Source organism: Xiphias gladius, chromosome 18, assembly GCF_016859285.1.
Source record: "Xiphias gladius isolate SHS-SW01 ecotype Sanya breed wild chromosome 18, ASM1685928v1, whole genome shotgun sequence".
NCBI classification, from domain to species: Eukaryota; Metazoa; Chordata; class Actinopteri; order Istiophoriformes; family Xiphiidae; genus Xiphias; species Xiphias gladius.
Window position 1 is genome coordinate 15,005,288 of NC_053417.1, and position 27,104 is coordinate 15,032,391.

At 40.8% G+C, this 27,104-nt stretch overlaps 1 protein-coding gene across 3 annotated transcripts in view; it reads right to left on the bottom strand.

The window, feature by feature from the left end:
* The window catches only part of arhgef25a (Rho guanine nucleotide exchange factor (GEF) 25a), a 47,005-nt gene extending 23,964 nt beyond the window's left edge, over window positions 1–23,041 (bottom strand). For 2 of the 3 annotated variants that reach the window (XM_040153029.1, XM_040153028.1), the window contains exons 1-2: window positions 22,384–23,041; window positions 21,139–21,277 (exon numbers count right to left, since the gene is read on the bottom strand). In XM_040153029.1, coding sequence (XP_040008963.1) covers window positions 21,139–21,277; window positions 22,384–22,479 — 235 coding nt within the window. In that variant the 5' untranslated portion in view covers window positions 22,480–23,041. Of the gene's footprint in view, window positions 1–9,166; window positions 9,682–21,138; window positions 21,278–22,383 lie in introns of those variants that run through there. The other variant, XM_040153030.1, reaches the window with a different exon arrangement.
* Window positions 23,042–27,104: the final 4,063 nt, after the last annotated feature.

Here is a 27,104-nt window from a genome sequence, read left to right on the forward strand (position 1 = left end):
GGCAGCAGGCAGCACACATACTGGGTAATGTTGATCATCACTATGATTATCTGCGCACACAAATATTCACACACACACCAATTTTAAAAGAAAGAAAAAAGTGAGAGAGAGAGAGAGAGAGAGAGTGGCTCGCACTTCTGTTGAGGGGTAAACAAGGCTGCCATTAGGCCGTGGCTGAGAACACAGAGCAAATTAAAGGCGATTGTGATTCCATATGGCAGCTGTAGTGGTGCCAGTCAGGAGACGTGGAGACAGTGCTGTGGTGCCTGCTGGGCTGTGGGGATATGGAGCCTCTCCTCCTGGCCCCAGTCTGCCTGACAGCTCTGGTACTTTCAGCTCTGGGCTCTGAGCTCCCGCTGTTTTTCACGCTGGCTGTGTACAAGGTCACTTCTCTGAACTGCACATAGCCAGGACTACTGTATGTACCTAAACAAGTCAGATGTGAATTGTGGGCAGTAATTGTTTCAACCCTCATGCAAATTCCTCAAACATTACATCACATACGTGTCGTTCGCATCCAAGCTTTCAACAAATCCTGATATATTGTGTATTTGGGTTAAGCATAAGAGGTTCACGTGTCAAAACCACAGAATTAAACAAAAACTGAAGTGAACCTCTCATTCTGATCTGGCACACTGTGTTGACCTGCGGATGTAAAGATGTGCTGGTACAGTGATTTCTCAGTCAGACTTGATGGGCTTTCCAGACACATATTCTTATTCCTTTCCATGGCTCTCCACCTCTCCCCACTCTCATTGCCATAGCAACTAAACCCAGAAAGAGACAGAGTGAGGGACAGCCGCACAAAAGATTAGCTATCAGCAAGACATGAAATCAACCTACACATGTGGGCACACACAATAACCCATGTGGCACATAGAAACACACACGTGCGCACATGCCTGTCTGTGGCACACACACAATGTGTAATAATTTCCATAGATTTGCATCGATTATTATACAGTAACACGCCACTAAATGTTCTCATGCCTTATGCTTATTTGTAAAACAATGGTGTGAACACAAAGGATGCTTTTGAAAACTAATTTCAAATTCAAGCAAACCATCTGCACCTGTCCACTTTTGTCTATTTCAGATCGAATCCCGCATTTGGAGCAAGAGCTCCCCATATGGCCATTAAGAGGGTGTCTTATGAATACGCAAAATCCATTCAAGTGTTACAGTAAGGCCTAGGGCTCGGGTCTACCTGTAATCCATTCTCTAAATCCATGGATTGAACAGTGTTGATGACCATAAGGATGATCAGTTCTAGATAGGTAAATAAAATTTAAAGATGAAAGTGAAGCAAAGCAATAGAGAAGGTGTAAATATTGCCAGTGGGTTACTGCAGTCTCCAAAAACAGTTGCTGTCCCCATTGCTCACTGAACTGCTCTGTTAGCAAACCATAAACTGACCCCATGTTTTCTTCTTTTTGTCAGTTGTCAGCAGATGCATCTGATTGTTAACACAGAAACAAATTCGACCTGCAACACAGGTCCCCAAAAAGGAATCAACCCAGGGAAATTGCAGTTATATGGTATGTGTCTTAACCACTGGGCCACTAGTATTGCTTTTACGCCAAAAGTATTAGCTACAGTAGACTAGCTGCAGGCTATATCTGAGCTGTGTGTGGTAAAGACCAATAGCACAGTACCTGCTGACAACTGACAATCAGTGTTATCTGCCGACAAAGAAGAGGAAAACAGCTCAATTTTTGGTTTGTTAACTATGTTGTGCAGCAGGCAGAGACAAGGGAAAAGGCTTATCTTTTGCTTTCTGGATCAGTGAATTTCACAGTCAAAACTGTATCTTTTACATTCTTCCACAACTCATGTTTTCTGCTGGAGTAATCACAGCCAAGAAGCTACATCAGTTGTGTTTATTAGTTGGAAAAGAGTCATATTTTACCCAGAATTCACTATGATTTACTGATACTTAAGATACTCAGGACACTTTCATGCAACTGTTGAACCATGAACTTGTACAACTATCCTCTGGTCAAAGAGAGATGAACAAGAGAGAGAATTCAGGTCAGAAGTCAACCAACAACAGTACTCTATACTGATCTTCTATCTCTAGAGTTACAGTATTACCAAAGGGTTTAGGGCTGCCTTTAACATATGCTACTAAAAAACTGGTAGGGCCCTTATGTCCTCTGTTTGAACTGTAAATTTGATTGCGAACAAGGTAACCTTTCCCAGACGCAACAGGCAGTTTTCCTCAGGGTCGTGCTAACGTGGAAGCAGCATGCTCAGCTCCTCTGCGCTGTAGTCAAAGCTCAAGCTCGCTTCTTTAACACATCAACATCAAATCGCTCTCAATATTGTCAATTTCCTTTGTTTGCTTTGCTCAGTGCACTGTTTTGGAAAGTTTCTCAGTGCTGCCTTTGTCAAGTATTCTCTGTTGAGAATTGCAGAGGAGAGCAGCCAGAATAAGAGTGCCTCTCTAGCCTGATGGGTCACTGAAGTAATCAATGTAGTCAACCTGTTGCTAAAACTTACAGTAAGCATGTTCCAGTCTTGCTGGATGAAAAGTTGCTGTGAGTAGAGAGTCAGTACGTTTTTTTCACCCCACTCAAGTGCACTTCATTACAGCACCATAAAAATTTGTACATTTTGATAGAGCAGAGGGAAGAGTGATATAGAACACTTTAAGAGTAATAACCGTGCTTAAGTATGGTAAGGACAAATGTCATAGATACCCCTAAAGACCACAGACGTAAAAAGACCCATATGGCTTGAAAGTGGGGGTAGAATCGCTGGGGGAAGTGGCTCCTCTCCCCATCTGCGCTGTTGGAGAATTCTTTCTAAACAAGGTATGGAATGCACTCCTGTGTTTCATAATTTGTTCCCTCATTCTTCTCCTCTGGACGTTTACAAACAGAGCCCTAAGGAAGAGAAAAAAGAGCGAGAAAGAGAGCGGGAGATAGAGGAGGAGAAGTGGACGGGAACCCAGGATATATGTCAGGGCAAGGCCGTTTAGTAGAGCAAAAAGGAGAGGAGAATGGAGTGTGAAAAGAGGGAGATAGTGAAAATAGTGAAAAGGGGAGAAGGCATAATTAATAACCAGCTGACTGGCCTTATGCCAACCAGTCTGACAGAGAGAGAGATGGGGGAGAGGAACGAAGGGAAGAAGAGGAGAGAGAGAGAAAATGAGAATGCCCCAGGAGTGATGTTAATGCTCAACTTGGTGTTCACATTCCAAGCCGCCAAATCATGCAACATTCAACCCAAAATTCAGACCAGCTGATTTCTTCTTCCAGCTGGGAGACTGGGAGCACTGGGTTGCTACGAGTGCTACAAGTGTTCTCTCACTACATTTATACCCCCCCCTGTCCCTTTCCCTCTTGTATGTGCGAGTGAGAAACAGTATTGAGGAGATCAGTTGCACAGCACAGAAGAGACAGGGGGTTGGTTGGGAGGGCAAGAGCAGATGATGAGGTGGAGGGTGGGCTGGGGTGCAAAGTTTAAAAATATCTCAGACCGCCGAACACAGGGATGGGCCACAGCAGTCCAGCAGCATACCTTCAATTTCAGCTATTTTTGTTGCTTTTTCCATAATGCCTGAAGTCTGCCTTATAAGCTGATGACAAAGAAGGTTCTCTAGCTGAGACATAAAAAGACACTCTGGTCCTTTCACGGCAATTTTCCCTCCGCATTTGCCAAGGGGGCCGCTTTCTTTCGAAAGCACATGCCAGTCGTTATCAAAATGTATTCATAAGTCTTAGGGTCACAGGTTAGCTAAAGAAACCCTTGGGGATCATGTTCCTATGTCTAAAAATAACCACACTGCTGAAGTGCCCTTGGGCAAGACACTGAACCCTACCACATCCAGGGACTGTAACTCATCCTGCACTCTGACTACTCTGAAAAGGATGGCAAGTTGGCGAAATTAATTTTGCCACTATGATCAAGTATTTTTTTTTAAATTGGCTGGAAACTGCGGCAAATGAGCCATGTCTTCTGCAGAACATTGCCAAATAGCTAGTACAAGGGGTGGAGAAAATAATAACAACACCATACAAAGTAATGCAATTCAGTAAAGGGGTAGAACAATTGGCCAATTAATCAAATAGTGGATCAACATCAATTATTTTGATAATCAAGTTATCTAATTTAATTGTGAGAAGTTGCTGCTATTTTGTCTTATGTGACAGCAAACTGAATATCTTTGGGGTTTTGGACTGTTGGTCAGTTTCAAACATGTAGTATCACTGGTCTACCATATTGGATTACATTATACATACTTTTGTTATTTTTTCTATGCCTTGTATACAGTATACAGTAATTGTGCAAGTAACGTTAAATGCAACATTTTCCACTGATGCAGGTTATGCGATTGACCTAAAAGCCCTTTTAGGCGGATTTGTGATTTTTGGGCTATATGAATAAATGATTGTACCATATATATTCACATGTACAGTATGTGTTTAGAGTATGGACACACATAGACAAGGAATGGAGTGTGAGGCACCTATTTAATGTTCTTTGGATTAAAAATGTCAAGTACTTTTTATGCTTTTCTGTGTGTGTCTCTGTTCTCTCTGTCTTTGCCATTCAACCATGTAAATATATGTGAAAGTGTATATGTGTGTGTGTGTGTGTGTGTGTGTGTGTGTGTGTGTGTGTGTGTGTGTGTGTGTGTGTGTGTGTGTGTGTGTGTGTGTGTGTGTGTGTGTGTGTGTGTCATTGCTGGGAGGGATCCTTGTCCTAACTCATTGCATGCATGAGTCAACACCAGCCCCCAACACTCACAAACAAACACACTCACAGATGCACAGGGAGCACATATAAACGCAAAATGCATGTACAAGGCAGCCGTAGAAGAATAAGGAGGAAGAGAAAGCTAAAGAGAGAAAGAAAGTGGTGGGAATAGAATGACAGAGACATACAGAATGTGTGTAGCTTCAAATATACTGATGAATGCATTTTATTATAATGCATTTCCAATCTCTTTCAGGGAATATGTTCATGTATTTCTTATTAAAACTCCTTAATATCTTTCAAATGCATTTTTATGCCATCGTATGCCAAATTGAAAAGCACTTCAGAAATGCATTGTCAGTCTAATTCAGTTGTATATTTCATCTTCAAACAGCTTTCAGAAGCAATTTGAAAGTGAAGACAAAATGAATGTGTTTTCTATAATTCATTTCATGTTACATGTTTTCATAGACCACATTTAACAAAACAAATATTGGGCATACTATAGAATGGCCCTAAAATGCATTCTGAAGAGCCAATTCAGTACAAAGAGAAAGATCTGCAAAAAATATTTTTTTCTGTATGGGGTGACTGTTTTAAGCATCTTACCTATAATTCATCCTTCTTCATCCTTCTTTAATCTTTGTTTGCTTTTTCATTCTGCATTCAGCCTGCATTTATGTTTGACAGCTTTACGTCAGGGTGCATCCCAAATACCATTAGGTGTGTGGGAGGCTGTGCCGCGTTAAAGATGCGATTTAGAAATGATTGTGTTGGTTTAGAATGCAGTGGTATATATCATGCTTAACATTACCATGTATGCACAAGGAAAAAATTGGCAGTGTCATCACTGGGAGTCTGCACAGGCTTTTTATGTGAATTCCTCTCTTCGTTTGAAAAGCAGTATTTGATCCTCAAAAAGGAGTGAACACACATTTATTCAGTGCGTTGCTGCATGCTTTGATACTAGAAGTAAGACTTGCTTTGTTCTATCTTTCCCTCACACTTTAAAACCACTTTCCCAAAATGCAACCCTCCTATCAGATATGATTTGATAATACACAGGTTGCATTTCCTCCCTCTGGGCTATGAAGGCAACTGACTGTGGACAATATCAGAAAATGGCACACCATCTATTTTTAAATGGTTTGTCAACAGTCTTTGCTGGGAAACAGCCCTCACTAATGGCCCTCTGGCAGCCAATCTGCTAATGTGAGCAGCGCTAACAACAGAGCTAGAATGAAACATGTTTTTCTCTTTCATTATACCCATCTCTCCGCTTGTCCATCTTTCCTTCCTTCTCTATCATGTTGAGTACTTCTCAGATCAATAATCCCACCCCTCTCCTCCCCCCTTCACTCATGTTATATATTGTCATATATTTCCTCTAACTAAATTTTTCATGCCTTCTTGCAATTGTCAGTCCTGTAATAAACAAGAAACACACACAATGCTACAACAAACAACACCTCTACACACATTCATACATTATCATGCTTTGCTAAGGATTTTGCTGCTTCTCTTCCTGTTTCATTAAACATTGATAAAGAAGTGAAAAAAAATGGATAGTCTGCATAAGGCCACCGAAAAACCATTGATTGGCCGTTTTTCTGACGCACTGCGGTCCCTTTTCTGCATAGAAGTGGATGGGTTGGAGGGAGGACTGATGACCATCTTGGGCAAGTCATTTAGTCTGACTGACAGCAGCTGAAATTACTCCAAGTTTATCCACTTATTCACTGAAAGCTACATGTGCGTGCGTTGATCTGAGTGCATGCGTGAAGGAAGGCATACACTGGGTAAACATATCGTGTGACATAATGGAATACTGTACTATGTGTCATCATCCAACGTACAAGTAAGTGTTATTATGCCTAAATAGGGAATGAATCATGCAGTACACTATAATTTCCTCTTGCGTGAATGGAGTGGCTTTTTTAGAATCAGTGAATGGTGTAGATGCATTGTAAACAGTTTCGTCAGACAATAGAGCGAGACACCCTGTTGCTGAAATAAAAATCACAATAAACAGGAAATTCTTTGTTTGCTGCTTATATCAGTGTCTGGAAGCTCACACTAAACCATAATTTTGTATTTTGACCCTGATTATCTCAGCTCAGACAATCCAGGCACCGCTTCCGCTATTGTTTCATAAAAACCGCTTCTACAGTCCACAAACATGGACATTATTTGATGCTGATACATGGTTGGCCTGCAAGAGCAATGTCTTGGGAACGCCAGAGGTGCTGAGGACTTTGGCTATCGAAGTCAGACCGGCATTGTTCAGTGTTTTTTCCTGTAAACACCACAACAGAAACAACGGGGTACTGAGTCTCAGCCCAGGTTGTGATCCCATTGGGCTAGTTCCCGACACAAAAAGATTCAGAAAATGAGTTTGAAAAGTCGAATGCGTCAGATAAAAACTCAGAGAAGAGACAGTGCTGTAAAGAGATGAAATAAAAAGGAGATAAAGAGGAAGTGCTATTAAAAATAAAGGTCCCCCCCAGCCACCCCTTTTCCCCCTGACATCAGGTTATTTATAGAAGCTGTTTTACACTAGATGATTAGAAAAAACTGTATGTGAGCTCCTCTGCATACTAGCGGGAGAAAACCAGTGGTAGCAACATAGAAATTCACTTTATATGTTCAATGAGGAGGTTTTATACAGCACACAGCTTGACATCAATAGTTAAGTTACTGTAAGAGACTACTGTAGTTCTAAAATGTGGTTTCTCCAGAGGGGGTAGAGCACTTATATTCCTCCTGCTCGGCTCGTAAAGCGAGATCAAAAGGTTTTCTCCCTCAACTGTAAAAAATAAAAACATCTCATCTTGTCATATTGGACCAAAAACAGCCTCCCGCGTACACTAAAAGTTTTTTTTTATAGAAATCCAGACTGTAGGAATAATGCTCTTACTCTATGTTTGTTGAGATTTCTTTTAATAGCCTGAAATGTTTCATTCTTCCAGTCCCCCACATGTTTATATATTATGATCTAAGAGTGTATGTATTTGCTATGATAACATGGAGGAGGTGCAGTGGGGAGCTGTAGGCAGTGGAAAAGGAGAATATCCATTACATAAGAGATTAAACTGAAGGAATCTGAGGTATGTATCCAACAACGTTGGCCAATAATATGAAAGCCTACTTCATGAGCCCCCCCATGTACAGAGCCTCAGCAGGTAGGGCCACTGTTTATCCCTTTGATGTAGGCTTGTGAAAAAGGGAACAAACACATGGCGTGTCACCCCATTGTAAACTCATAGAGTGCTATCAGACACTGTTGTTGTTTTAACTTTGACTCCAAGACACAGTGACAGAGGTCATGTGTGTGCAGAAGACAGCGACAGAGAGAAAAGCCACTGACAGACAGAGGTAGGAAAGATAGAAAGGGAGATCTGATTTCTGATTATCCCTGCTGTCAGCTCGAAGTTACTGTGAGCCCTGAGTTTTGTATAAACTCTAAACAAGCGGCATGGCCTGTGGACGACTGTCTGCACTCAGCGGCCTTCTTGTTATTACATATCATGCCACCCGCTGCTTTTACTCAACCACACTATTCTAATGGACCGCTGCTATTCCTGCTGCACTTTATTACAACAAGCAGGAGAGCTGGAAAGAGAAACGCAGAGAGACAGAGGATTACTGCTGTTTTGTTCACCTCTAACTGTTTGGGCTAGAGGAATGTTTCAGAGTTGCTCAGTCCCCCCTGTGTGTTTTATCCGTCCATGTGCTGCACATACCCGACTAACACACAATCATCATGATGAGGACAGTCACTGTCTACATCACACACCCACACACACACACACACACACACACACAGACGTGCACATACACACTCCTTCTCCCTCTCTTTCCTTCTCTTTCTTTAATGCAAGACTATGTAATGCATGTCCTCTTTCCTGTTCCTCACTGTGTAGTCATCTGTAGGAAGGACGTTTTTTCATCTGCTTTCTCGGATGTGTGTGTGACACACATCTGTTGCTTTAGCTGGAGGCGGAGAGAGCAGGCGAGATGATTGAGCCTCACACTTAAACCATTAGCATACGCTCAGGGGAATGGAAGGATAGATAAGGGAGAGGTGGGTGGACATCTAAGAAAATGTGGAGGAGAAGAAGATCAAGGTATTAAATGGTGATGGAGAGTATAGGAGAGGACTTACAAGAATTATTGCTTCAGTTCAGTATGATAAACAGATAAACACACACATAAAAGGCACTACTCACACATACAAAAACAAAACCGACTCACAAAAGTATTTTCCATCCTAAAGGCAAAGAAACTTAAGACTGACAATTTTGGTGGTGGTGGTGGTGGTGGTGGTGTGTGTGTATGTGTGTGTGTGTGTGTGTGTGTGTGTGTGTGTGTGTGTGTGTGTGTGTGTGTGTGTGTGTGTGTGTGTGTGTCTGTGTGTGGGTGTGTGTGTGTGACTGTGCATGCGTGCATGTGTCACACTGACCTCTGACTCGGGCATAGCAGCAGCCACACTTGGCCAGGACTTTACGGAACAAGTGTTGGCAGCCACAGCCTCGGTGGTGGCGATGGTGATTATGGCCCCCTTTCATGCTGCTGAACCATGAGCAGAGGTGGGCATGGTTCTTTTTCTCCCTTTCTCTCTCTCTCTCTCTCTCTCTCGCTCACCCTGACACAAGTAGAGGTTCACTCCGTAAGGTGTAAATCCGCAAAAAGGTGACAGTTGATTCTCCTCCTCAGTTGACTGCAGACACAGTTAAAGCCCACATCCAGACTGAGAAGAAGTGACAGTCCACAAAAGCAGCAGCCAAGAAAAAATCCACACTCACAGGGTTTTCAAGCTGGTGATAAACAGCCAAAGAAACATTCCAGGAAGCTTATTGTTATACTGACTGTGTTCTCTTCCCTTCTGTCTTTCTTTTTTCCTCTGTTTTCTTTTTGGTGCTGAGCTCTCGCCTCTGAACTGCCTGGTCAAATGACAGACTGGGAGACTGCTTCGGAGAGAGAGAGCGAGGGAGAGAGAGAGAGGGAGAGAGAAAGAGAAAGAGAGAGAGTAAGGGGAGGGGTGAGAAGGGTGGAGTCTGCAGCTCTAGTTGCTGGCTAGTCAGGGATAAGGTTCCCACTCCCCTAATTTTCTCTCTTCCTGTCCTCTGTTTCTATACCCCTCTCTCTTCCCTCCCCTCTGCCGTTTTTTCTCTCCTTATGTTTCCTCTCTCGTCTGCTGTCCCCCGTCCTGTCTCTTATCCCCTTTTCTACATTGGTGAGTCTCATTTTGGCATAGGTAATGCTTACAGGGGCTCTTAGATATCCAACTCCGAGAGCAGATCAAATGCCATGCTCTCTTGTGCCCATTCAAAGCTGACCCTGGAAATAGTAACACCTAGGTCTGTAATGATACATAATGCTATTTACAGAGGAGAGGCCATGATGGGTTGAAGGTGTCATGTATTTCCAAGTAAGACGACCACAGCGTCATCACCACAGTCTGTAAGTGTTTCACACTTTTTGAAGAGTTTGTGTGAGTGTTCACTTCACAGAACAGGGGTTGGGACAGCTTCAATATTGTCTTCTGTGTTAATTTATATGCATGGGGCCAGCATGGTGAGTGATTTCTTTTTTCTTTGTGTTTCCATGGAGTGAGCAAGCAGTCTCAAATTTCACAATGTTGGCATTCTTGGTGTTTGTGTGTGTGTGTGTGTGTGTGTGTGTGTGTGTGTGTGTGTGTGTGTGTGTGTGTGTGTGTGTGTGTGTGTGTGTGTGTGTGTGTGTGTGTGTGTGTGTGTGTAACAATAGCCATTTAGCCTGACAATTCATTGTCAAACACAGTGGGGAAGTCTAACCAAAGAAACGTAGAGGCTAAATATTTGCACTAAACAAATCCCAGATTTACTGAACACTCAGAGATTAACCTGATATTGATCCTCTGAATGAATCTCCGAAGTAATCATCTAAGAATGGGAAATAAAGGTAAACTCTTTTATCACAGAATATGTCAGCTTTATATTGGGACTGTGGTTTCATATTGTGAAATATAAATTTGTTTTTTTTGGCTAATCTTGTGAAATACATATCTGAAAATTCACAGTCGTATTGATTCAAAAATACTGAAATAAAGCACTCCAATTCTTGCAACAATGGCCAATATGGTATGACCAATGGTATACACAGTATTGCAAAATGTCTGGCAAATTTTATAGGGTGTATATTGTCATACTGCCCAACTGTACTCTCAAACTTTATGCAAGACAGCACACAAGTGTATTGCCAAAAAAGTGTTTTTTAGTTTCGTGCATCAGTGCCTTTCCCCAGGAGTCTACTGTAGGTCCTGCCATTTCTTGATTTTCCAGCTGATGATTAATAAAATTATGCATATGTGTGTCACACTCCACATGCATGTGTGGGTCTGAGACTGAGTGTTTGGATCATCAGACACATTTGTGTCTGGTACAAGGCATGAGTGTGCATATCTTATGGAGGAGTTCTGTGTCTCGAGGTGATAAAACAACGCTGTAGCCAAGCACACACACAAACACACAGTCTTCCAGTCTACATAAGGCTTTTCATCATCATGATTATGTCACTTTTTAGTTTTTTCTTTTCTTTTCCGAGTCAGTTCGATGAACCTGGAAGCTGCAGAGGTTGTGTAATTACCGACATAACAATACACAATAAGCATACCACATTTAGATGTATGCTTTACATCAGAGCACATTAAACTCAATCAAGACTAGATTATGACTCATCAGCTAATGAACTCAGAATCTGTTGAAATATCAGTATATAAAGCAGATTTATTCAAGGAAACAACTCAAGATATAACTGGCACAGGAAGGAAAACGAAAATGGTTGGTGATAACGCTACTGTGAGACACTGCGTGTTCTGAGCCCGACCAATTATTTTCTGACCAACAAACAGCATTTCTTAGGCCTGAAGCTGCTGAGCCTGTGACTCACTGTGTGATCTCATTTCGCTTTTGCAGTGTGCATCACGCCATGCTCCTTTCACACAGGCTACAGTCCGATTGTATGAAAATGACCACCTGATTACTGCAACAAAGACGAGCAGCGTCAAAGAACTCGCTCAGGTTCCTCTTTGGTGGGATTGACGGAAACAAGACAAGACTGAGCACGGACTTAGCACAGAACAAACATTGATGCATACACACGAACACGCACATCCCTGTGGTGCACTGTCAAGTGCTTCAATGGCTAGCTGTCTCCCCAGCCTCCATCTCTCCATAGCGACAGGGTGGTGACAGACTGCTGTCAGGATGTTGCTGTCATCTACCGGAGACAGTCAGAGCAAACTGCCTGGCCGCCTCACCCGTTAGCCACACAAGTAGAGTACACACACACACAGTTGGATTAGACCCTAATCTCTCACCATCTCTCTGTTTCTTTTTCCTCACTCACAAACAGAGAAAGCAGCTTTAACATGTAAGAGAAGAAAGTTCTGTACCAGAGAGATAAACCTTACAGTGACAGATATATGATCTTTTCTCAGGTTGAGATAGCGGGGCAGCACGATGGTGCAGTGTTTAGCACTGTCCCCTCACAGCAAGAAGATTCTTGGTTTGAACCCCAGTTTGGACAGGAGTTTGCATGTTCCCCCTGTGGCTGCATGGGTTTCCTCCAGGTACTCCGGCTTCCTCCCACACTTGAAATTGAAGTTTTAACACCAGTGTTTATATACTTAAAAGAAATGAGTGAGAGGAATGAAAAATTCCATTTAAAAGGTTAGCAGTCTCCTGTATCCTCAAGTTCAAAAAAGCCATGTGGCACAATCAGAGCCTTTGTCCATGATGTTCGTCAATGGAAAACTGCACTTGGGCCTATTGTATGACTTGGTGGATCAGTGCTATCATTCTGATTAAGATGTGACATAATTGGCCAGTGTTGTGTCAGCTCTGATCAAGCCTGATTTGACATATTGTGTTGGTTCAGGTAGACAGTTTGCAGCAGCACTAATAGTAAAACTGGACCACCTGTAATTGCTTCTTCTCTTAAAACAGACAAGAGTTCACACACACAGACTAACTAATTTAGCAAACATGTGATGTGATCCTCCATAGGGTCTAAACTCTAAATTGACGTAGGATGAATGCGAATGTGAGCGCGAATGGTTGTTTGTCTCGGCCCTGTGAAAAACTGGTGACCTGTCCAGAGTGTACCCCGCCTCTCGCCCAATGTCAGCTGGGATTGGCTCCAGCCCCACAGCGACCATCAAAAGGATAAGCGTTATAGCTATGGATGGATGGAGGCTGAGACGGCACACTTGTTGCATTTGCAACGCTTACAGTCTGCACAAATACAGATAGATCAAAATCTTCCTCCCGGCCTCCCTCCATCTCTCCATTTCTCTGTTTATAATGGATGCTTTAAGCGACTGTGATTGAAGGGGCAATTCAGCAGAGGAATATTGAACAGTGCTGCTGAATGTCTCCACTTGTCTGATGCTGATATGGCTGCCATAACAGATGGCTTAAAAGAAACAAGAAAAAAATGAAGACACCGAGACAAGAATCCAAGGGCAAAACTTTACAAATTCAGCGAACACTGTCTGCAGGATCATTCTACACAAACACCGACTACACAGGGGAGCGATAATGAAGAATACATTGCTCTTGAGATGCATTCAAAATTCATGAAGTGAATGCAGGGAAATCTTTTCATGTGCTCTTAAGTTAGAAAATGCCAGAGTGTGTTTTCTGGAGGACACCCAGTAGGGGGCATTTGTACTTGTTGCATAAGTTTGATTGTGTATGTTGGTTCACCCAGTCAGTGGTGCTGCTTCAAAGCAATGCAAACATGAAAGAAACTGTCTTGTTCTACTTTCATATAATCAATATTTTGGGATACAAATTATTTCACTGTGGACCCAACTGATATTACTACATTAAACAGAATGGGAAAATCTGAGACGCTATATTGAATGCTGATTTTTGTGACTAAGAACCTTATTTCTGTTTATTCAACACCTACAGTATCTTTCTCAATATGGAATGAAACCTTTGAATAAATGAACACTGAAATTAGCACAGGAGACATTTACAAAGCCCTGAATTCTAACAGAAATATGGAAAAAATGTTCCTCCCCTGGCTTGAAGGGAGGAGCAGGGGATGTGAGGTGAGGCGTGCATTAACACCCATTCATCTCTCTCCTTTTATCTCTCTCCTACGCTTCCCCTCTCCTTCCCCCTCTCTCCATCTCAGACGAGTCACATACACACACCAAAGATGATTCATCTGCACACATATGCTTGTGCAGGTGTGGAGAAAGAGACCAGGACAGCTGAATAAAATCTATACATGTGCATTCACACTGGACTGGATTTAAAGGCTTGTCTTTAGATTAGCACACTTGCAGACAAATGGGTGTTTTTCATCTGAGCCAAGCAAACCAAATGGGGAAAATGTATCATCTTTCCACTCCGTGTGGGAGACAGTCAGTCACATTAAGGAGACGTGTTCAGAGTGGAATCTTGAGAATGATTTACGAATGTAAATCAGCTCAAGCAAAAAAAAACAACATAATTTTCTAATGCTCTTTTGTAGTTACATTCTTGAAATAAACAATATACAAACTGCTGGAGTAAACTCATTCATAATGTACAGTATAATGTGCAGGCACTTAAACTACAGAAGGAGCAGGCAAATGCACAGAATTAATATGACATAAGCATGCACACTAATAGCTACAGCAAGTCTCAGATCAGCAGATATGCAGCTGCTTATTCACAGTGTTTGCAACCCCCCACTGACATTAGCCTCTCCTCACCCCATCAGCCATCTGAAATCCTGCCAAAATATGCTCACTTAGATTTCATTTTCCTTCCTCCTTCTCCTTCGCTTTTTCTCCCTTAGTTCCTCTCTTTCTATCTTTTTTCCTCCCTTCACCTCTAAGCTGAACGCCAATTAAGGCAAACTGGCATTCTGGACAGGCCAAAGCAAGGGGGAGGTTTTTGTTTTTTTTGGCTGTGGCCCCATCTTAGAGCAGAAGTCACCCAGTAAAATGTCCTGTTCTCTTTTCCTCTGTCCTGCTGATGTGCAGAGAGCTGCTGTTTTTGTCCAATTAGACTAAACTACACTGCGGGCGTACGCTAGGGAGACAGATGGGTGTGTTGCTCTGTGTGTGTGTATGTGTGTGTGTGTGTGTGTGTGTGTGTGTGTGTGTGTGTGTGCACTTCACCACTAGTACTACTCAGTACCTCCCACTGTTGTACCTCACCATGCAGTGCGGTTCTCAGGCAGCAGGAGCTCTACACTACACAGACAGGAGGTACACCATCCGTGGAGACTTGTGTCTCAAAACATTCACAATACTTATGTACCACCCACAATTACAAGCATACACACTTTGTACACGCAAGCGTTCACTCACACATACTCCGTACCAAGCATATCCCATCCAGCTCTTCTTTTTCCAATAAGCCACTGTGATATTATTTAAACTGGAGGGCTGTCAAGAGTTTTCCTCCTCCACCTGACCCACAGCCTCCCTCCCTCCCTTTATCTTTCTGGAACTGGTTTGTGAACCTTGCTCTAGAAGCAGCATGCTAGCACTGAGACTCTGGGACTGCTGACTTTGTTCAAAGCTTAAGCCTGAGCTAAAACTCCACCCAAAGGAGAAAAATGTTAATTAAACAAAAGCAAACCCAGGGACCACACATGGAGAGAAACTGCTGCTTTATCTTTGATTAATAATTACTTAAATAGCAGTTTTACTGTCAAGGGAAAGAGATTTTCTGTCAGAAAAGGAAATTTACAGATGTTGATTCTGCTACAAAGCAAAATAGTCTGAATCATGCTGCAAATCCATATAATCAAACTAATTAAAAAAAAAACAAATCAGTATTCCTGATTTTTGTTGTGAGTGTACTTGGCACGTTTGGGAGCACATACATCTAAGTACATATGCTGATTTTTGTGGATGCACGTTTGTGTGCACATACATGTGCCTGTTTGGCTCTCTCCATCTTCCTTCTCTCTTCCAGGTCAGTCTGTGGACTAAATGCCAGCTGTGCTGTGGAGCAATGACCTGTGAGGTGTCTGAATGACCTGGCTGACCTGTGCCTTCCAGCTAGCCCTGCCTGACCCATTTCTCTGAAAGACAGCATGTGCTTCTGTAATTTAACTCTAAAAAAACATCCACATTAAATACTCTTTGGAGCCTAATTATTCATGTAAAAGGATATAATTCACATATTTCAGGGTTTCTGGGGGAGACAGAGGTTGCACTCTTTCACCACACAGTCATACTACCAGGACAGCCCACATACACTATAAAACACAACTGAGTACACCCTTATGCAATATATCTTAAAATGTTACATGATTCAAAACTGTGTCATCTAATAATTGTAGTATTTTTAAGATGGACTGTAGGGTATTTGATCTTATGTAAAATTAAAAACAAACACATTTACATAGACTAAATTGAAAACACGAGCCTCAAAGTACAACCTCAATGCAACAAAAGTCAGTTTACATATCATCACAGCAACAAAAGTGATTACAAATGTGATTTCCAATTCAGGCTAATTGCATGAACAAGGTTAAAAACAATGACCCGTGAACATCACAGCTTTCTCAATTTTGGCCTGTGTTGTGTCTACAGCAACATGACTCCAAAAGGTGAGGAATTGCCTGAAAAAGTAAGAAACCAGATTGTGCAACTTCATAAAGATGGGAGAGGGTATAAGAGCATCAGCAGGCCACTGAACATAAAGCTGAAACATAGTTGCGGCAGTGGTTAGGAGGTACAGGAAGAGCCATATTACCAAGAATAGAAGGCGCAGTGGCCTTCCTCGAAAAATGACACCATGCACAAATCACTATTTATGCGAGCTCGCATTGAAAAACAGACTGGTAGGTGTTTCTGATTTGGTTCAAGGATTATCCGTGGAAATAGGTGTTTCAGTGACCGATCACAGAGTTTGAAGGACACTGCATGAAGTCAACTTCTGCGGACGGTGTCCAAGAAGAAAACCATTGGTCACAAAACTGCACAAAACTGTGTGGTTAACCTTTGCCAAAGCCTGATGAATGTTGGCAGCACATTCTTTGGTCAGATGAAACCAAAATAAATTTTTTTGGACCAGATGGGGTCCAGCTAGTCTGGCATGGACCTGACCAGGGCAGCACAGTGACTGCACAGTGCTGACTGTGAAACATGGAGGTGGGAATGTTTTGATATAGGGCTGCATGAGTGCAAAAGGTGTAGGGGAGATGACATTTATAGATGACACTATGAATGTAAGTTTATAAACCCAACACTGGATGAAAATACGACTCCTGGTCTCAAGACGTTTGGCAGGAGAGACATTTTCCAACATGACAATGATCGCAAACACACTGCAAAAATCACACAAAAGTTTATAAAGAAGAAAAAAGTGAAAACTATGACCCGGCCAAGTGTGTCCTCTGACTTGGATCCAACAGAACACATTGGCAGTTAAAGAGGAAGGTAAAGCAACAAAACCCTCAAGAGAAGAGCAGCATCTGTGAAAAATGGCATCTCTCCACAGATTTGCGCAAGATTGGTCTCATCCATACCCAGGAGGATCGAATCTGTCACCAAAAATAAAAGCGGACATACAAAATATTTAAAAAAAATAGAATGTACTCTGGGTGTACTGACTTTCATTGCAGTTGGTTCTTAAATATGGACCTTTCGTTACAGTTTCATTAGTCAAACGTTTATGTTTTCCAAATTAATTGGCTCCATTTGTCTTGGGCTTTGGCTAAAAACAAATAAAATCGTATTAAATTGACAGAGTTTGTAATTACTTAACATTGGAGTGATACTGACCAGGGGTGTACTCAGTTTTGTTGTATACTGTAAGCTTTTGCTCATGAAAGACCTTTGAATTCTTTAAAGCAACAATGTACCTGAGGTTATTGGCCACTATTTCACAAGAAAACCTTTTAGAAAGAGACTCATCTATAGGTCAAAAGTACAGATAATAGAATCAAAACAGATAATGGTCCAAGCACCTGGAGAGTTGGTAAAAACAGATATGAAAAATCAAACTGTCTTGCCATCACACGCAAGCACAGAGTGATTTGAGCTTTTCTAATTATGATAACACTAAGACAGTATGGTCCTGTCTAGGATTATTGTTGGTCTTCATACATAAGAGAAACATTTTAAAGTCGCGTTGGTAGTTCTACTTATATTTTCAAGTTCAAGATGTACAAAGTCATCTGACGTGCATTTCAGTAGAAGCTGGGTGAGATATTATAATGGTGTAAATATATACACACACCATTACACCATCCACCTGTGTGAGGTAAAGCTGTGTAATCTCTGGTCCTTACAACACAATATGATGCAGCTTTAGGGTGATCTCTGCCCATTTAAGGTCACACACACACACACACAGTTCAGTGCCATAGTCCTCAGAGATCAGCACTTCTCCTTGGATCGCACACTCTCTCAGCCGCTCACAAGACCCAATATGGACAAGGACATGCATCTCTCTGCATAGTTTACCTTACAACTACTCATGAATATGGTGATGTTGTTATTTAATTTGTACTCCAATGATGTGCTGAGTACCAAACTGGGTTCACAGTCCTTCCAAAAAAAACCGGATTTTCATAGGTACTTCACTCTACAAGTTCTCTCTATGACCCCTGGTATATCAAATTTGAAACCCTTTAATTATTTCAGGATTTTATTAGTAGAAAATTGTCAAAATCAAAAGAAAAAGACATTAAATTTTAATACTGTAAAAAGTATTATTTTTGAGAGGTAACTGAAGAGTGATACAGAGAAAGTGTTCCTCATATTATGTTCTCATAAATGTTCAATATTACTTCTGTATGTATGTCCAACGGAATAACACATTTCCTATAGTTATCAAAATTCATTGTCATAACTTTTCCTACACTAATAATAAGCACATGTTTTAAATTGCATATGAGCACAGTCAAAGTGACATAGAGATGTGCATAGTGTGTGTGACTGGACACATGAGCAGTGTATGCATGCAGTTGTTGGCCGATTACAGCACTGTTATTGTTGCTGGCTCAGTTCAGTTTCCTGTTTGCCTGGCTTCATGCATTTTACCTTGAAAAAGACAACATCATAAAACACAGGGTGCGTGGACACACATGGCCATCAATCACTGATTAGTGTTTCGAAACAGACACTGTAGACACATATTGTCTGGGGAGAGTGATAGTATGAACTCTATAGCTGGCTATATAAGGTAAGAGCTAAGAGAAAAAAAAAACAGATGAGATTTTAGAGAAATGGGATCAGCAGCTCTGTGTACTTAGAGGAGGCCAGGTTTAAAATACCACTGCTGAAGACATTGCTTTGAGGCAAGAGGAGATACATACATAAGGATAGGAAAAAAAAAAAGAAGGGGAAAAAAGAGGTCAAAGAAACTGATCAGAGGACAAGAGAAAGTAAAAACTGTGGTTAGATTCACTGCTAGGAAAGGGGGGAAAAGAGTAAAGTAAACTGGGATTTGAAAGTGAGAAGAATTGAAAGAAAGGACTTGAATTCATGGACGCGGGCACTGTCCTGTGATTCCTAGGAAGCCACTACCAGGCATCTTGTTTCTAACGCATAACAGATGGCCCTTATGGTCCTATGAACCACATCTTTAAAGAAAGCAGGGGCCTCTCCTCTTTTCCCTCTTTTCCACCAAAACAGCAAGAGATGGAAACAACGCTATGACCTCTGCCAGTCAAACCATGGCAACCATTTTAATTTGTGTTTTTAGTTATTGTATAAAAATGCCCACCTCATTAACCCTTTGATAAGTACATTTGGTACTTAAGTTCTAGATTGCAAGCATATTATTACTTTAGTGTATTTGGTTTTTTATAAATATTTAGTGAAAAAACGGGAAATTGTGACATCACAAAGCATAAATAAAATCACGGTTTTGTGACATCTTGGTTTTATGTCCTCTGCACTGCCATCTCTGGGCAAGAGGTAAGTGATATTGACAAAATTACAATGCAATACCTATTAATATTGATAAAATACAGTATCAACTAAAATGTTCTAATTTTACTAAAATTGTTTTCTTCATTACCTTTATTCACAAAAAAAGAACATACAGAACATTCATTGAAGTATTTAACATTATACACAAATTCTGATAAAATCAGCATTGCTCAGTTACGCATTAAAACCATGAACCATAATATAGTATTCTATTATAGGAACATTTTGATGGTTTGATTGAATGGAGAGCCAACAAATTAAAATACTTATTGCCAAGCCATACTCTGTGCTACGACATAGTCTGTATCTTGTTATTGTGGTTCAGATGTTTTTCTGCCTTGTGTTTCATTGATTTTCCACCCAATTTCCCATCTGGAGGAAAATGGGCTATGCAAAAACAGTTTAACAGAGGAGCTTGTGGGGGACTGAAATAAACAATCACCCTTTTGGTCATCATCCTTCCACATGGCCCCGAATAATGCATTTCTTTATTTTTTAGCTGTGAGCTAAAATAACATTTGGCAGCATTATCCTCAGCAGCACACCCCTTCCTAGTAAGACCATTAAAGATAAGCATCGCTGACAACTTCCTCTGGCCTCATTCAAACCCCTTCTGTATGCCATGTACTGTTCTGCACAACAGTCCAGCCACATGGTACACACTAGCAAACCTCCCGTATATACACACACTCTCCCTCTAACCCAAACGCAGATCCAGCTACAAAGCTCCTTTTGTTCTATTCCACTGAAGGAAAATGGCAACACACGAAACCCCTTCAGAGCAAAATCAGAATAAGTGCAACCAACAGTGATCGGGTAGGGGAAGGGCGGAAGCTGAACATGTTTTCTTGCCCCATCTGGAAAGTGTTGCATGTGTACAAGCATAACACAAGAATTCTTTCTCTCTCTCACGTACTTATGTAGGGTACATTACAGCAAAGCAATTTACTGCTATCAGTGCTAATAGAGGATACAGAGGGTGGAGTTTAATGAGAGTAAACCACCAACACTCAGATGAGTCCCATCTGATACTTTCCCTGAAGTTATTACTGCCTAATGACAACCATCAGATATGGCAGATGGGACTTCGGCGTATTTTTTTCATTCACATATGGCTAACATGCAAGAACAGGCTAGGCTGAAACTAAAGGCTTTGGCAGTAACTCAAGTGGCATGTACACACTCATCGATTCAAGATTGTTCATTTATATCATGAATCTTGAATCAAGAAATCATCATGGTTTATATGTCAACAGCAACAGGAGTTTTTCGTGAACATGACTAAGTGGCTAAGGAGGCTGTTTTAGATGTCACTGCACAGAAATCTGAGACGTTTTCACACAAAGAATCACAGCTGAGTCTGGAAGTTTGTGTTTCGGTGAGTCTCTATGCTCTGACTGGTTTGGTGAGGGCCAGTGTTTGGACTAGCATTGTGGGTTTTCGGTCACAAAATTCTCTGTCACGCTCAGTGCAGCTCTTTCAGGTCTTACCTGTTCTTTCTCTCTGCTCTGGGTTTTCTGTAGTAGGGGCCTGCTGCTCCCACTCCAGCCCCTCTGGCTCCCACTGGCCCTGGACAGGCCCCTTTTCATCCTCGCTTGATGGGAGGTCCGCCTCACTCCCCTCTGAGACCTACAAACAGAGATGCCTTTGTCAGCGGTGGAGCCCTGCTCTCAGGGAGGAAGCGTTGGTAAGATTGTATACACATAACCACAAAACATTATACCAGTTGCTGCTTTTTTCCACAATTCCCTGCGTCTTTTTCATCTTCTCCATTACAAACTGAACAAGAATGCAGTGGAAATCATCAAGGTCCAGCTTTCAATCTGTCTTTAAAGCTCAGCAGCACCAGAGTAGAGGTTAATAAAGGAAAATAGAGTTATCACTCCCCTGCAGAGATGAAGGGAGATTGAATCACTTTTATGGTTTTTATCACCATCTGCGGGGGAGGAAATGATTTATCAAGATGGACATTTTTCAAAGAGAAAGCAGCAGGGTTTCAAAGAGAAAGCCATTTGGACCTTTTGGTACACTCTGACCCCTGTATGTTTTCATTTCCAGATGTTGTGTCAAAACCTGCACACTGAAATTCAGTCACGTTCATTGACTGCAATATGTATATGATTCCAGATAGAGTTTATGTTGATTTTGTAGCTAAACATTTGAAGTGGCTGATAAAATAGGGTCTATATTTAAGGATGAAAATGAGCTGAAAACATTAATGCAGCCCCTTTTCTTTTTGAATGGAACCAGAGATTCTTAATGCAAAAATGTGTGTGTAAAAAAGAAGTGAGACGAGAGGAAGAGAAAGATAAAGGCAAGGAAGGAAGGAAGGAAGAGAATGAATTTGCAGGGTTGCAGTTAGGTGTTAGACCTGCATGACTTTGTTTATGGTCAGATGGTTTAATCACCCCTACTCTGCTTCCTCTTTGGAAACATCCAAGATTCCACCCAAGCACTGAAAAGAGACTAGCAACCCTTCTATCCTGCTCATTCTCTCTCTCCTCTTCCTGGTCCTCTGGCTTGACCATTTTAGGTTTATGATCAAGTTATGCCAATGACACAAAATAAACTTGGTATGTAATAATGTGGACCAAGAGATAAGCAGGACGTCATGCTCTGCAAGCTCTAAAAATACCTCCATATGTAGGCCTATCTGTTGCTTTCCTTTTGAATTTGTGGCATTATGCTTTCATATAAACAGAGAGTAAATACACAAACAAAGCTTTACAACTCACCCACTGTTGATTAGGCATGGCCACAGAAGTAAGCATGTCAGCCATGGCTCCCAACATCTGGTCAGTGCGTCCCTGATTCTTCTGTAGTGCCTTCATTGTCCCCAACACCAAACAAAAACTCCAATTATTTTCCTCTGCTGTTGTGACCTTTGATCATCAATTCTGACACGATCTCTCTCAATCTGTCTCTGTGTCCTCTGTCTTTCTTGTCCCCTGTGTTCCGCTCCTTCCGCTGTTGTCTCACAGCAAACTGTGCCACAGTTTGGACCTGAGCCACCACAGCCCACCTTGTTCTACTCCGACACACAGGAAACCTCACGCACCTGTCTGAACCTGGGAACGTACGCTTGGACAGGAACCTCGGAGCTCTTCCCTCTCCCAGTACACACAGGTGAGTTGGCTGCAAGTGTCCCTAAGTCTGGCTTAGTCCAGTACATATGTCCACCATGTGTTCTCAATATAAGACTCCCCTGGAAACACAGATAGAAGATTTTCTTTGGCCTCCTTGAGCAGAGTCATCTGTCCTCTTGTTTGACATCCTTTTGTTTCATCCTTGTGTTTCTCTGTGAGATGGATCTTCTCCTGTCTTCTCTCTGAATGCTGAAACAGTGAGCTGTGACTTCAGGGCTTCACCCTCCCTGAAATCCTCCTTTCTTGTTCTTCATTGGCTATAAAGGATCACCACCCCCTCCCCTAAACTTCTCCTCCTTCCATCATTCTTTCTCTTCTTTCATTTCTTGCTCTTTGTCTTCACTACCTGGATTTTTTTTCTCCAAATCTCAAACTATCTCAATCTTTTCTATATTTCTTCTGGTCTTGATTTGAACTATCCAGGCATGCTACACTCTCTATCCATCTTTGCTGAAATCTCAGTCAGTGACACATGGATTGTGTGAACTCTTAAGCAGCGGGGCAGCCCCAAATAAGGTATGAACACACAGCCCATGAAGCTCAACTATTTAAGACACTGTCACCAATTGTACACATGTTGCACAGCTTCTTTAACTGCACAAATACTGATAAAATCACACCCACATTGTTTGTTTGTGGCTACTTGAAAGATTGTTTGCTATTAAAAGTCAAGTGGCTTGCAAAATTGTTTACTGACAGATTGACCCTGCAGGCCATGTGGAGAGTTTGTACCATAAAAAGAACTGTGTGTGTGTGTGTGTGTGTGTGTGTGTGTGTGTGTGTGTGTGTGTGTGTGTGTGTGTGTGTGTGTGTGTGTGTGTGTGTGTGTGTGTGTGTGTGTGTGTTCATCTTGCAAATATTTAATTTTCACTGGAGAATATCATATGATCAAGCTTCATTCATCATTTACAGCAAATAAACTTGTGGAATCATGGTTTATTGAGAATTAATCTGTCTTAATATACACAGGTCACGCTACAAAAACTGGAGTTAAATCCCTTCATGGTCATGTTATCCTAATGTCATTTTCTATGAGCATCACAGTTTTTTTAAAGTTTCACTTCAGCATTTAATAAAGTGTTCCTCCAAGAGAAACACATACATGACAGCTAGCTATTTACTTTTTAGAACCTGTGTGGTATTACTCCAACCAAGAATATAAAGTTACAAGTTATGACTTATTTTTATCAATAGGCAAACTAATCGTGTGAATAAAACTCACAAATATGAGACATGTGACTGTAACTTGGCAATTTATATAATCAATATTCACAACTCTGATGGCAGTTATGAACAACAGCAAAATGAAAACGAAGAAGAAAGAGGGGCCACAGTACTAACAATAAACCTATAAATTGGAACAACATGGGAAAAAACACAGAATAACATACATGTACATTCATAATTCCTAGTCTTAATTTATGATTTAATAGATAAGAGTCTGATCTAGCCTCATAGATGGAAACAGAACAAAAAACTCTTACAGTGAGTCTAGAAATTAAAAATACACTGGTCCACTGTCACGGTGACTTACTTCATCTACGAAATCACAACTGAAGACCCGGTTTGATGAATGCACATGTATGTAATTCTGCTTTTGTTCTAATTTCACCACAACACCAACATGAGAGTTTGTCCACATGGTATGCACGTTACTGCTGTAGAAGAATCACTTCTTTGAACCCAAAGTATACATAAATTTCTCTTGTAGTGCAGGATTTGCTAGGTCCATGGTGAGAAAAAAATTTCAGCTTTATGTCAGTTCCTCTAGCATCACGACCTAATCAAAAATGCCTACTCATACTTTTCAGGCACTAATAGTAGGTTAAATGTCATCATGCTAACATGCTCACGGTGCCAATGCTAACATGCTGATGTGTAACAGGTGTTCAACAGTATAGTTTCTTAGCATGCTAACATTTGCTAATTAGCACTAAACATTAAGTACAGTTTAGGCTGATGGGAATGTCACCTGTTTTAGCAGGTATTTGGTCATAAATCAAAATATTGGACAAATAAAAATTGACCTGATGATGGTGCTAAATGAAAAATCCAAGAATTGCCAAATTGATTGCAATTCATCCTGACGTAACCCCGTATGTCTGAACCAGTTTTCATGGAAATGTATCCAATAGTTGTTTAGATTTTTCGGTCTGAACCTAAGTGGTGGACAACTATTCCTACAGCCACCCTGATGGCGTCACTAAAAAACTGGACTCAGGTTGGTAAGGGGTTTAAAAAGACAGCGATGAACCAACTGTTCTGAAACAACAGGGGAACAGTGAAGTGATTCTCAGCTGTATCTGTCCTGATTTGTATCTGAATGATACAAATTTGTATCTGAATGATACAAATGAGCTATCCAGATTAAATGACTGTTGCTGAAAGTGATTTTGTGCTACTAAATGTGGACCCATTTAGACTGTCAAAACCCACCAGAATTTTACAGACGCATCCTCAATCTGAAGGCAACTTGCCGGGACAAACAACACTATCTAAATTGGTGTTTTGGTGTTGTCTTTGCTGTAATCATTACTTACTCATCCTTAACTTAAACATTTTCGTTACAGTTCACAACACCATCACTCACATTTATATATTTTAAAACATTTTTGAAGTCTTGTGCTGACATTGGAATTCATATGTGTGCGTTAGTTTTATACTTCTTGAGGATTTAATATAATAAAGCTGGAGAGGAATTATGCTCAGAGGAATTATTCAGCAGCAATCCAAGATAAATAAACATACAAAGCTATGACTCTCTGACACTATTTGTCTTTTAATTACCTGGAAACAATGATGCATGTTTTTCTTCTATTTATAAGTTATATAAATCTCTGTACAACTCTCTCAGCCAGTAGAGTTGTACAATGTAGGATTGTTTTTTTAATTTTAGTTTTTTTATTTTATTACATTTTGGACAACTTCCCAGGTATGACTCAGAGTTTTTAACCTCCACTGAGCCTAAGTGCAGGCTGAGATCCACACGCTGTCCTGTTTTGGTCATATGCGGTCAAGGCCAAGGGTGATCAAGCCTCTTCTAGGAGAGTCTCTACAAGCTCTTAAGACCTGCCCAGTTTAAATTTTCTGCACCTTTTCCCCCCATTTAATGGTGGGTGTTTTTTTGTTTTTTTTTATTAATTTACATTTTTATTTTTTATCCTTTATTTTGTAAATCAATTTGTAATTTATAACTCCCAAAATCAGATTAAAAGATGTCAAAGATGAAAGCTAGCTTGGCTAAAAGCCAAGTAAAGTAAGTTAAGATATCTCGCTAATAGTTTTGATGATGAGCATAAGCAAACTTTCCTCCATTGAATACATCCAATTCATGTGAGCTTTCAGAGTCAGAGAAAACAGAGACATGCCAAACATTCACAGAAGAAACAACCTCCCACAGGAAGAGGAGTAATCTATTATCAGTTAGCAAACCTGATTTGGTATGATTTAAAACATTTTGAAGTCTTGTGCTGACATTGGAATTCATATGTGTGCGTTAGTTTTATACTTCTTGAGGATTTAATATAATAAAGCTACAGAGGAATTATGCTCAGAGGAATTATTCAGCAGCAATCCAAGATAAATAAACATACAAAGCTATGACTCTCTGACACTATTTGTCTTTTAATTACCTGGAAACAATGATGCATGTTTTTCTTCTATTTATAAGTTATATAAATCTCTGTACAACTCTCTCAGCCAGTAGAGTTGTACAATGTAGGATTGTTTTTTTAATTTTAGTTTTTTTATTTTATTACATTTTGGACAACTTCCCAGGTATGACTCAGAGTTTTTAACCTCCACTGAGCCTAAGTGCAGGCTGAGATCCACACGCTGTCCTGTTTTGGTCATATGCGGTCAAGGCCAAGGGTGATCAAGCCTCTTCTAGGAGAGTCTCTACAAGCTCTTAAGACCTGCCCAGTTTAAATTTTCTGCACCTTTTCCCCCCATTTAATGGTGGGTGTTTTTTTGTTTTTTTTTATTAATTTACATTTTTATTTTTTATCCTTTATTTTGTAAATCAATTTGTAATTTATAACTCCCAAAATCAGATTAAAAGATGTCAAAGATGAAAGCTAGCTTGGCTAAAAGCCAAGTAAAGTAAGTTAAGATATCTCGCTAATAGTTTTGATGATGAGCATAAGCAAACTTTCCTCCATTGAATACATCCAATTCATGTGAGCTTTCAGAGTCAGAGAAAACAGAGACATGCCAAACATTCACAGAAGAAACAACCTCCCACAGGAAGAGGAGTAATCTATTATCAGTTAGCAAACCTGATTTGGTATGATTTAAAACATTTTACTATA